Below are 13,347 nucleotides of genomic sequence, written 5' to 3' on the forward strand. Positions count from 1 at the left end.
AAATGCGCTGCGGGGAAGGAAACGTGAACCTTTTTCTCCCCCCTATTTTAGTTGTGGTTGAGGAAAAATCTTTTTGGAAGAAGTGCTATGGCCAGGGAGTCTATTTCGGTGGAGGAGATCCTGTGAAATAGGGCAGCAGTAACAGCCAGCTGGGAACCATCATCTTTCCCAAAGAGCAGACGGTAGCACCAGCAAAATCCTCCTGACAAAGGACGGGTCATAGGCCACATCTGCACCCAAGAAACATGGCGTCCTACCTGCTTTGTGATCCCCCAGCATGTCTAGGAGATGCTACACATTCACATTCCTAACAGTGCACTGGCATTACAGCCACTCTCTGGATTAGACTTGCTTGGAACAAAGCTAACCACACTGTGTGTTGGCATAACTGGTCCAGATGGACAGCAACAGCCAGGGCAAGGAGTATCTTGAGACGATGAAGGACCACTGCCATAACAATTGGTCGAGCCTGGCATAGGACACATAGGTACCGACTTCCACTGTTCCTGGTGGGTGCTCAACCCTCCCCCCGACCCCACCCCTGCACTGCTTTCACCCCACCCCCATTCCACCCCTTCCCCAAAGTCCCCTCCCTTGTCCCGCCTCTTCTCTGCCTCCTCCCCTGAGCATGCAGCGTCCCCGCTCCTCCCCCTCCCCCCCAGAAAGTCTTAAGTGCTGCCAAACAGCTGTTTGGCAGTAGGAAGTGCTGGGAGGGAGGGGGAGGAGCGGGGACTTGGCATGCTCAAGGGAGGGGGAGGAGGTGGGGCAGAGGAGTGAGGGGAGTTTGGCTGCCACTGGGTGCAGAGCACCTGTTAATTTTTCCCCGTGGGTGCTCCAGCCCCAGAGCACCCATGGAGTCAGCGCCTATGATGGGACACCTCTCCCTTTAGGAAGAGCTGGACTGAACACAACATTCACTCCCTTCCCAGCCTGACGTGCTTCTGGACAGCACCATGAAACTCACTGGGGAGAGATGTGGAGGAGACCAGCCCCATGAATTGTTTAGAAGAGCTGGACCAGGAGAAGGTGGGCACATTCCTGCAACCCCCAGATCTGGAAAGAGCCCCAGGGGGTTGTGCTGGGAACTGTGCAATAGATGCTAAGAGGGCAGTGCATCTGCAATGGTGCAGTACAGTACAAGCGTAGACATCAGGCAAAACTTACACAGCTGGAGTGGACATATTGTATCATGGGCACTTAGGCTAAGACTAGACCAAAGGGTCTGTTCTCTGACAGATACAGATTTGGTGTACGTAGCAGATACCTGAACTCTCAATTAAGGCGCACGAGTGCAGTGCTGCCAACTCCCATCATCTCTTCCCTCCTCCAAGTCAGCCCCTTTACAGACCAGTGCCACCAACTCAAGCCAGACGAGTGACAAAGCAAATCCAAGGCTGAGAGTGCTACAGTGGGTGTTGCATTCACTTTCACTAGGCTAGAAACATATTAGTAATTTATGTGTTATCCTATTTCCCATTGTCTACATTGGCTGGTATCCTATCATCCACCAGCTGTGTGTTACCCTCAGCAATGGGCATATATGGTTTCCATTTTATAGTTAATTTCTAAGGTTGGGAAAGTTTTGTACTGGTGCCTTGAGCTGGCAGCTCACTATTATTTTTATACACAGCCTGAGCGTATCTAAATTTTCATTAAAATACCACCCCAAAGACCTTTCCATCACCTCAGTATGACTAGAGGAAAGAGGGCAGCCCTGAGAAAGCACAGAGAGGATTAATGAGAGGAGTTTTAAAAAGGGATTTGAAGGAACGGTGCTTATTGTGTGGAGAACTGGCAGCTATTCCAGTCCTAGGGGTTCTCACACACACACACACACACACACACACACACACACACACACACACTGAAATTGAGCAAAAACTCTGTAAAGACCAGATGACGATTTGCAAGCATTCCTTCAAACATGCAGGTCTCCATCTATTACACAGTAAGGACCTGATCCAAAACCCACTGCAATCAAAAGAAAGGCTCCTAGTGGAGTTCAGTGGGCTTTGGATCAGCACCTAAGGGTTTGCCTACACAGCACTTTGGAGTAAGCTGGAATGAGGCTCCCAGCCCAAGCCACAACTTTAAAGCACCGTCAGTATGGCTATTTTTTAAGAGCATTAGCCAAAGCACCACTAGCTCAAGTCAGTGACAGGGGCTGGGAGGCTCGCTCCAAAATGCTGTGAAATTTATTCTACAAGACATATACAATTTCAAGGTTTATTAACTGCTGCACTGCCAAGATTACCACTTATCTTTAAGGTCTCATGTGAAGCCTTGAGTATTAACAATCCCACAACAGTCCTCACTCCTTTATCCTCACAAACTAATTTTGTATTTAGTTTAATATTACATTGCGCTTGTTAGAAGAAAACCAGCATGTAAAGATTGCCTGTTTAACATGAAGTTTGCATGACTGATAACTGCTTATTGGACTGTAGCCGTCCAGGGAAGCATTGACTCTTACATTAAATTGTTTGAAGCCGGCAGTGCATGAACGTGCTCTGTAAAGTATTTAAAAGTCATTTTAACAGCAGTAAGCCTCTCCCTTTAAATGTAAAAACCATCACAAGTGAAAAACTTAAAGTGATGCTACCCTAATGCTCACAGCTGTTGACAAGATGCTTCACATCAAGTTAAGACTAGTCTACACTGAAAACTTGCACTGGCACAGCTATGTCTCTTAGAGATGTGAAAAATCCACACCCCTGAGAGATGTAGCTGACCTAACCCCCCAGACAGCACAATTCTTTTGTCGACATCTCATCTTTTAGGGAGCTGGATTAACAATGAGAGGAGAATCCCTCCCATCCCTGTAGCGAGTGGCTACACTGAAGCACTGCAGTCGTACAGCTGCAACTGTGCCGCTCTCGCATTTTAGTAGAGAAATAGCCTCAGGCTCATTGCTGGTGGCAGGTTGCAGGCTGGATTAGGCTTGTTGCCATGCTCCAGGTAATATAAGTGTGTGTGTAATTATTCACAGCAACTTCTCCTCTGCTCTCCACCTTAATAATCTACATTGTTCCTTCAGCATAAGGCATCAGAACTGGGGGTGTAGATGAATTAGCCTTTCCAGTGGTGCAGTCAGGGTGAATTCAAACATACATACCAGTATCCGGTTTAATCTGGAACACTGTCGTACGATCTAGGGGCAAATACACTTTTTAAAAAACTCTTCTCCACTCTTGCAAAAAAATTTCAAAAATTCCCACTGTTGCTATCACAAGTTTAGCTCCAGTAGTGGTATCAACAGTACGAGTGGTTGTGTGAAGAGGGCTCCAGGCAGCTGTCTGTACTTACTGTGTCATCTGACCATGATCACTTAGACCAGGGGTGGGCAAACTTTTTGGGCCGAGGGCCACATCTGGGTGGGGAAATTGTATACAGGGCCATGGCAGGGGTGTAGGAGGGGGTGCGGTGTGCAGGAAGGAGCTCAGGGCAAGGGATTGGGGCAAAGGAGGGGTGCGGGGTGCATGAAGGGGCTCAGGGAAGGGGGTTGGGGTGCAGGAGGGGTGTGGGGTGCAGGAGGGCTCAGGGCAGGGGGTTGGGGTGCAGGAGGGGTGTGGCAGGGGGCTCAGGGCAGGGAGTTGGGGGTCAGGGTGCAGGAGAGGTTCAGGTTCTGGGGTGGCAGCGGTGCGCACAGGGGCCAGGGCAGGCTCCCTGCATGTCTGCCCTGGCCCCCATGCTGCGCCACTCCAGGAAATGCTGCGGCCCCTGGGGGAAGGGGGGCAGAGGGCTCCGCATGTGCTGCCCTTCCTGCACCTCCAGGTACCTCCCCCGAAGCTCCTAGTGGCCATGGTTCCCTGTTCCGGGCCAATGGGAGCTGCGGGGGGCGGTGCCTGGAGGCAAGGGTAACAAACGGAGTCCTCTGCCCCCCCGCCTGAGAGCAGAGCAGCGCCCGGGGCGCAAACCTGCGGGCCAGATCCAAAGCCCTGAGGGGCCGGATTTGGCCCACGGGCCGTAATTTGCCCACCCCGACTTAGACAATAGAGTGGTAAAACATGCCTGAACACTGCCTATACTACATTCCAGTGTTGCTACCACTAGGACTGTTGTATTGGGAGTGAATTACGGGTCCTTGTTTTTATACCAAGAAAATTAGGGCTTATTGTAATCCAGTTATCAGATAAATCTCTTTGATGGACTGAACATTGTCCAAGAGGAACCACTTGACATAAAAATGGTAATGGGATATACAAGTGTTATGTAGATACACTACTCTGATTAAACTAAATTAAGCAAAAGGTAAAACAAGCTGCCTGAAGGGAAAGAATTATCAACATGCAAAGAAAACTGAGCAACCGGATACAGGCAAGGTGGGTAAGAGAATACCTTTTATTGGACCCACTTCTTCTCAAGAAGAGCTCTGCGTACCTCGAAAACTTCACTAACAAGAAGTTGGTCCATCCACCTTGCCTCTAGTGTCCTGGGACCAACATGGCTACATCACTACTGCAAATATCCACAGGCATGAAGTCATGTGTAAAAGTAGACTGGCTCTCTGCAAATTCCTACTCAGGTTCCTCCACAGTAGTGACATGTTAATTGAAAGAAACTAGAAACTCTCTCACTAGGAATGCATGACTACAAGGAGATATCGTGACAGGAATGATTAAGCTTCTTATTTTAATGTGATGAAGTTGAAAAATAAGATGGCACAGCTCCTGGCTCCTACATGTAGAGGCAGCCAGGGGGTTCCGCACACTGTCCCCATCCCTGCAGCTCCCATTGGCTAGGAACTGTGGCCAATGACAGCTGCAGGGGCAGCGCCTGCAGACCAAGCAGAGCACAGAGGCACCTCCACCTAGGACCCGGAGGGGGACATGCCGCTGCTTCCAGGAGCTGCTTGAGGTAAGCCCTGCCCAGAGCCTGCACCCCTGAGCTCCTCCTGCACCCCAACCCCCTCCCCCTCCCCAAACCCCTCAGTCCCAGGCCAGAGCACCCTTCTGCACCCCAAACCTCTCATCCCCAGCCCCACCCCAGAGCTTGCATCCCTGCTGGAGCCCGCCCCCCCCCACTCCAACCCTCTGCCCCAGCCCAGAGCTCCTTCTAGCACCCTGAACTCCCCCTTTCTGAACCCACTTCAGAGCCTGCACCCCCAGCTGTAGCCCTCACCCCCTCCCACCCCCCAATTTAGTAAGCATTCATGGCCCACCATACAATTTCTATACCCAGATGTGGCCCTTGGGCAAAAAAGTTTGCCCACCCCTGAACTAGACAATCACTCAGTATGTAGGCCCACGCTCAACTTTCCCATTGTTCCTTCTAATACTGGTGAAGCTCCATTCTGCAGTGGGAAAGGCACAGACATGTAGTCAGGATCTGCCCCAAGCATGGGGGGAGAGAAAGAAGGTGGTTAATTAGTAAATCTCACTCAGATACTTCAGTGATGGGCACAGTAAGAACCTAAAAATCTCAGCAGCCTCTTAAAAGCCAGACACTTTACAGCAGCTACACATCTTTTCCACCCACATAACAGAAGTCTGTTTTTCTGATCCTGTAATTTTGCTTAGGAGCATATGAATTTGCAAAGAAAAGGGCACAGAATTTAATACCAGACAGACTGAACTCAGAGCGGTGGGAATATGGCCAGAAGGCTGGTAAATCTGAATGTTTTCACCTAGATACAAACAGATCCAGGTTAGAAAGTTTCCTTTTAAAGTTGAAATGTGTAACAATGTTCTGTATGTGAAAGCAAAAAAAAAAAAAAAAATTCTCCAAATACACAGAGGAAGCCTAGCTACAGCCAGGTGCAGATTTTCTTACACAGCACTGTTAATAATACAGCAACTATAACTGGATCTTTCATGTGGAAGGTTATGTTCCATTCCATTTCTTCTTAGATGTAGGCACACAATTTTAATGCTGATTATACTGTTGTTTCTGCTGGGCCAATCTTGTAGACCAGAATACTACCAATGAGATGTATGTTATGAGTATTTGATTCAGGCCATATCTACACTTGGAAAAAAGTATTTTTACAAAGATGTCCAACACAAAATCTCACAGTAGACAAAGTTGTAGTTTCACCTTGATGTAGCTGGTCAAAATGAATCCTAGACTAGCTAGGCCTAGAAGTAGGGTTACCAGAGAGCAACTGTGATAAAACAGGACAGGGGGTGGGAGGGTAATAGGCACCTAAAAAAAAAAAAGAAGTCCCCAAAAACAGGACTGTCCCTTTAAAAATGGGACATCTGGTCACCTTATCTAGAAGTAAACTACAAGCTGCCCTATCTTGCACTACTCCAGCCTCTAGAGTGATACAGGCATGTCTCGTGTTCTAGAATACAGTGAGACAGTTGGATTTAAAGCAGAGAATAGAGCCAGCTACCCAAGGAGATGTCATTTGCTTCCAACTAGAATTAGATCATATGCAATCAGTTAAGGCTTAACTCTTGTAAAATGATGAGTATTTTCATGATTTATGCCAGGCATTTTATGATAAAATTCCATCCACATGCCCAAGCTACATACTTCAAGAGAGCAAGAAGGCTACTGGTTACTTAACACTTATTAGATATACACTACTTTTGAAGCTTGCCTGTCCTAAGCCCTTTTCCTCCAGCATTTTAGTCTCAGTATTGATGGTTGATTTGTACCTCCCCAAGAAACCCATGCCAGCCTCTGGGGAGATGCACTGGGGGCTCACTGGAAATCCACCCACAATGCACGGGGGGAGCTTTACCAGCATAGTACTTGTACAATGGGAGGGGCAGGAGGAGGGATAGCTTAGTGGTTTGAGCATTGGCCTGCTAAACCCAGGGTTGTGAGTTCAATCCTTGAGGGGGCCATTTAGGGAACTGGAGCAAAAATCTGTCAGGGACAGTACTTGGTCCTGCTGTGAAGGCAGGGGACTAGATGCAATGACCTTTCAAGGTCCCTTCCAGCTCTATAGAACAGTATAACAAATGGGAGTCTTACAGCCCTGCCACAATTGACAGCCCTGCCACAATTGCAAGCTCAATTGTTGAAAAGTGAGTGAAAGTTCATAACTTGGAATTTGAGTGAGTAATGCAAAACCAATACACCTTTAGTTTTTAATTCTGTGTATCCTAATCAATACATTTCCAAGCTTTAGCATGAAGTGTGTGTTCAGGGAGTTAGCAGGCCAGACTCTCCATACTCAAAACCCTGAACCACCTTGAATTGTTTAGTATTGTACAGTGATACAGTCCTGTTAATATCTTGGAATAAACAGTCCCACTTATTCCATCAAAATTAGCACCACCACACATGAACATGTGCAGCTATGATGGAGCTTGTTCACAACCTTCATTTCATAAGGTATTTTCAGACCTGTAAAATGGGGCTCCTGTGTTTTCCTCATTGTTTCAGTTAGTTTTCTCCTTGGGTCCAGAAGCCCTTAGGTATCTTCCCCAAAATCTTTAAAACGGCTGTTTGAATTCTTCCTCCATTTTGATTCCGCACATCAGCTCTCCCAAATTCTTCAGTCTGACATCTTCCTGCTAGGTCTGCTCCGTTATGCTATTTAGTCTGTTCCACCTTCCTCCAATGATTGATACTACAGATTTCTCTAGAGCACGGGTGGGCAAACTACAGGCCATCAGGGCTTTGGATCTGGCCCACAGGATTGCTACCCCCATGGCGCTGCTCCCAGAAGCAGCCAGCACCACATACCTGTGCACCACTCCCCACAGCTCCCATTGGCCAGGAACAGGAACTGCGGCCAATGGGAGCTGGGGCGCGGTGCCTGCAGGCAGGGGCAGCACAACAAGCCCTCTGCCCCTCCCCCCCCAGGGGCTGCAAGGCCATGGTGACAGCCGCTTCCAGCAGTGGCGCGGGGCCAGGGCAGGCAGGGAGCCTGCCTTAGCCCCACTGCCACCCTGGAGCCTCTCCAGGTAAGTGGCGCCAGGCTGGAGCCTGCACCCTGAACCCCTCCTGCACCCCAGCCAAGCCCCCCTCCTGCACCCCCCCCGCCCTGAGCCCCCTTGTACACCCTGCACTGCATCTCCAGCCCAACCCCTTGCCCTGAGCCCCTTCCTGCACACCACACCCCTACTCCCTGCCCCAGCCCTACATTCATGGCCCTGCATGCAATTTCCCCACCCAGATGTGGCCCTTGGGCCAAAAATTTGCCCACCCCTGCTCTAGAGCACTGCCTGTTCCAGAATTATTACAGAGCCTCTGCAGCACCACCCAGTGAGGGATGGGGAAGCAAGATTGTGGGAGCAGTAAGGTGAAGGTGGGAAGTAAGTGCTTGGAATAGAACAGAGGTAAAATGTTCAAAAATGCTTAAGTTGCATTTTCAAAACTGACTTTGGAACTAGGATCTTAAGTGACTAAAATCAGTTTTGAAAATGCAACTTCAGTGCATTACCCCCATATCTGATTGTAATTTCCCATTGAGGGGTGCTTTTAAATCTTCTCTCCAAAGGGAGTGATAACTTTGTTAGCCCCCTTTTTAAAGTACTAGATCTTTGGTGAATCATGTTCAAGCATTCACAACCTGTAAGTGGCCTACCATTTATCCAGAGAATGGTGCATCAGACATCAGAAGATACAGATCTGTCGATAAAATAGATGCTTTCACATTAGAGCTGTAGCAACAGAGGGCTGGAAGTACTGAAATCTTTAATTAAAAAAAAAAAAGCAATGCAAGCAGGTACATTTTGAGGGAGGATATACAGAGATTTTATTTAATCAGGTTTACTATTTACAGTTGAGTTCACTTTCACATACTATTTTGCTACTCTACATGGCTACATTATTTCCAAACCAACTTAAGATCTACAATAGAACAGTTCACTCAACACAAAACAGCTCTTCATAGAAAAAATGAAAATTCATTATAGAACAGTAGTGCATACATTTGCTCCTGAAAAGCCAGCTTTATTTTAAAACACTAAAGTTTGAAAGATTGGATCTCTGAATTTAAGATCAAAGATGCACGCTTATGATTCTAAAATTATTTTGGTTAGTAGTCATTTCCTACAATTTATCTTTAAAGTGTACTGGACTTCACCTATGTTTTTTTAAAAAATGACACTGATGAGAGGTAAGAATTAATATATTTACCATCACAAATTAAATACAGCAGACTTCCTTTGTACAACTTTGGCCAAAAAAAGTTCCACATAGTGAAGATTTAAAGGATTCCATATATATGTAAGAATCAGCCAGTTAATGCTTAGAGGTAATCTACCAAATTAGGCACACTTCCTTTAACTTTCATGTCAACCAAATTAATCTTGATCTGCAAATGGTTCTGAAATTAGAAAGTTTGCTAGTAAACTAAAACATATTTAGATACATGAATAGCGAGTCACAGGTAAGTATATGGGTATGTGGAAAGCCAAGTTGCTTTGCCCATCACCAGTGTACATTACAGCTGTCCTCATCTGTGCAGGGTGTGTTTCAGCTAAGTCTACATAGGCAGGAAAACTACTGCAGTAGACCAGGCCCATTCACCTTCCAAGTAAATAAGAGATTCAAGATTAGGTTTGCATTATCTTCTATGCGTAGGTTCCTCCAGTGATAAGAAGCTCGTAAGCAGGATCCCGGCTCCTCCTACATAACACTACACAGGCACACAGCATGCCCAGCAGCTATGGAAAGAATAAAAACAAAACTGAGTACACAGGAGACACTTGCAAGAGATTAATGTCCAGAAACCAATCACTGGCTAGTTGCCAGTATATTTCAAATTACTGTATATCAAGCCTGAAGTGTGAAGAAAGGCAAAATAAGACTACTTTTGAAAAGCTTTACCAGCTACTGTATCTACTATATAAAATTAAGCTCCAAGCTGATTCTTACCCCAAAAAATCATATTATAGGAGCATCTTTCATTAGGCTATTCCTTGGTCAAATCATTTGCTGTATTCTGCCTCTATTATGCAAACAGATGTAAATCAAGACCAATTTTAAAAGGGTGGAAACTTTATATTAGTGGATAAGGAAGAGACTGAAATCAAGGTAAAGTGGTTTAACATTCAATTGCCACAGAAGAAAGATATCCAAGTGCCAGAAGTTTACCATTTCAAAGGGGAAATGAGAACTATATTATTTGATGATTGATGTGTAAATTACTCTAATCCAGAATGTACAAAATCAGACTGTACTTTAAGTTAACATGATATGTCTTGTCTGTTTTTAAAAGGACATGGTATAGCTGGAATCCTCTTCTTTGCTAATATGCCCAATTTGGGCAAAGTGTGTGCATGGTTGCAGTCTTCACCTGTTAAAATCCAGTTAGTGCTGCAAAGGTTGGTGCACAGCTGCTCTAAGGGCCACTCTGGCAGCTTGCCAGAAACCTGGGGGTTCAGCTAATTAGCATATAAATGTACATGGGATGTTAATCTGAGATTAAAGTAAAGTACTTTACAAAAAGAAGTTAAATGCTTGAGGAAGACATCAATGAGAAGGCTGGAACTGCTTTGCAACCAAGTCCACAATGTCTGGCTTTACCCTTTTATGAGGCCTTATGAAAAGGTTGCCAGTTAAGTTACTGTTTAGATTTGTTCATAAGGCTGAATAAAGGAAGAAGTCTGAACAGATGTAAGTACTTCCCAAAGAGGCCACACACGCACACCCCCAGCCCTCTTACATAACCTGGTATCTGCCTGCAGGGTGACATTTATAGAAATTCAGTAGGTTCCTTCATAAATCTTGGACTGAAAGTGAATGGAACATTGCAACTCAGTCAAGTCATGCTGAAATCTGGCCCTTGCTTCTTCAAGTTTAATGGAAACTAGGCCTGCAGGCAGACGAATACATCAGCACAAATCAAGAAGATTCTGAATGTATGTTGCCACTGGGTTTCATTGAATAGGGAAATTCACACCTCTCAGATTTGCATTATTTACGGACCAAGGAAACACACTATTGGGTAACAGATGGACAGTTATTTGAAATTAAAGTCATGTACTAAATGTGTTTGTGTTCAGGAATGTACACTTGCACATTGAAACTCAGTAACATTAAGTGATGTGAGCTCAAATCAATGCCAAAAGTTGGTGTTACAGTTCTGAGTCAGTATTAAATTTAGTTAAGTTATCACGGTTCAGTTCAAAATGAATAAAGTCTAGGTGAAAGTCTTCAATCACTGCCATCGCCATAAATATTCCTGACTGACATGTCATTAAAAGCCAACCCATTTCACTAACCATATTTCAGACACTAGTGTAGTGTAAGGAATTCCATGTTGTTTACAACCATTACATATAAAACTAATCGAAGCTTATGACTGGGTGAAGGCAGTCAAATTATGTATTGTTGGGTCAAGTCAGGTCTAGAACAATGTTGGACAGATTCTACATGGATTTAATGGGATGCAGCTAATTATTTCATAGAACAATTTGATGGACTTCCAAGTGCATCAGCTTCCAAAGGAAAACACGCCGTTGAAATTTTTGGCCAGAAGAAAAGATTTCCATGTTTGGTGTTTTGTTTAAAATAAAGACCTTGAAAGTATTGGTACTACCTATTCATCAAGAGAACCTTGGTTAGTGTTAAAAATCTTAACATTCACCAAAATATTGATCTCTACTTCACTGCAGTTAGTACTTACATCTTGGATCAATAAATCTCATCTTCAACACAAGTTAATATCTGTTTATTTCTGAAAGCTGTATCTTCACACCTCCCTCCATCAAAGCATCTTGGGAAACTTTACACTTATCCTCAATGATCAGATCTGTTTTCTTAGCTTGTCCATTGTAATTTGAACTAAACAGTATCTACTTTCTAATGTCAGCCATTTTGTAATTTGCCTGCACAATGTTAGCTGACAGTACACTAGATCCGTTTGGTCACTCTGCAGTTTATTAAAAACTTGGGTTTATTTCTTAATATGTTAAGCAAGTCTCAGGAAGTAGAACTTGCTCAGGAATACTTTAAGAGAAAGCTCCCACCTTTGATGACACCACTCGTCCACTGAACAAAGCATATAAAACAAGCTATTAAGAAAAATTGCCTCCCAGCCAGTCACGAATATATGTAGAAAACCCCTGAAATTAGATGAATTTGCCCCTTTCAGCTTGTTTGCAGTTTTCAGGAGACCAGCCCACACTGTCAACATGGCTGAGACCTTTGAATGCTCACAGACAAAGAGGATCCAGCCAGTGACTGGAAGTCTGAACACTACTTCAAATGGACTTTTTAAAAGAAAAGTGACCTTAAATCTATTAACTGATCCTAGATTTTGCCTCTCAGAAACTTATACCACCACTTTAATGGATTAACAAAGTGGTGGCTTTATTGGAACCCCTCAGATAGGAGAGAATCCAAGCAACTGATAAAGATTTAAAAAAAAAAAAAGCCGTTTTTATGTTTGTTGTAGAACCAACAGTTTTTGCTCCAACCTCTCAGAAATAGTAACTGTGGAATAGCACAAACTCATTTTATTGAAGACTGAAACTGTGCTAAGTTTAACAGGAAAAAGGTTCTAAAATCTTGAAATCAATGGAAGAGTCTTACTGCTTTTTTAAAATACACATTTTTAGCCTAAGACTGTCCTTTTTATATGATCACTTAAGTAACATTTCTGCCTCATCCTTTTATGCTATTTTATTCATGTTTCTGATAAACAGTCTCTAGGCAATTCACTAAAAGCTACTTGTTAAGAATTAAAACTGACAAGAGAAAACCATTCAATTAACTATTCAAGCAAAAAATACATAAATCCAGAAACATATAGACTAAGAAGTCTATTACTCCGTCACTCAGCAATGACTCTGGTAAAGTCTTTTTCGTACTAAGTTATGACTCTAAAATCTCAAACTTTAGTTCAAGTATTAAATTAAATTACATTTCCTTTCTTAGCAATTGTTTGCAGAACAGACACCGATTAATGCATATTGTGAGGAGGAACAGTCAATGATAACATTTTCTAATTTTTTTTTAAAAAATACTTTTAGAACTTTGAGAACTTCCACAAAATTAGCCCCCAAATTTGATCCATCTTAAAAGTTATATGAAAACTTGATGGCATTCCTTCAACTGAAGTTTAAAACTAGTTAGACAGTATAGGTCCTGGCAGCACAAGCACACAGTTTTCTTGCCCCTTCATTCCAAGTTCCTTATTCAGACATCTAAGCTAAAAGCGTCTTGTTAAAGAAAAAAAAAAGTCTCTAGAGCGAGACACTTTCTTTAGAGAAAATTATAAAACTACGAGATTATACCCATTGGTGATGCAGAATGACTTCTTGTGCAGAATCTGTAAAGGATATCAAAGAAAACTTGTGCTACCACTTTTCTTTATCCTTCTCTTATCACTTTAGTGGAGCTGTCACACATCAACTTCTCCTTAAACTCTGGTGGATCTAGAGTTTCTGCTAATAAAATGTTCTGAATTAGCTCAATATCAGGAAAATACCAGCT

At 44.0% G+C, this 13,347-nt stretch overlaps 1 protein-coding gene across 1 annotated transcript in view; it reads right to left on the reverse strand.

The window, feature by feature from the left end:
* Positions 1–8,630: 8,630 nt before the first annotated feature.
* Positions 8,631–13,347, reverse strand: part of TSPAN3 (tetraspanin 3) — a 38,268-nt gene continuing 33,551 nt past the window's right edge. The window contains exon 7 of the mRNA XM_039491874.1: positions 8,631–9,572. Within this exon, the coding sequence (XP_039347808.1) occupies positions 9,480–9,572 (93 nt within the window). The 3' untranslated portion in view covers positions 8,631–9,479. The remainder of the gene's footprint in view (positions 9,573–13,347) is intronic.

The sequence above is a fragment of the Mauremys reevesii genome, linkage group 10 (genome assembly GCF_016161935.1).
Source record: "Mauremys reevesii isolate NIE-2019 linkage group 10, ASM1616193v1, whole genome shotgun sequence".
NCBI lineage: Eukaryota > Metazoa > Chordata > Testudines > Geoemydidae > Mauremys > Mauremys reevesii.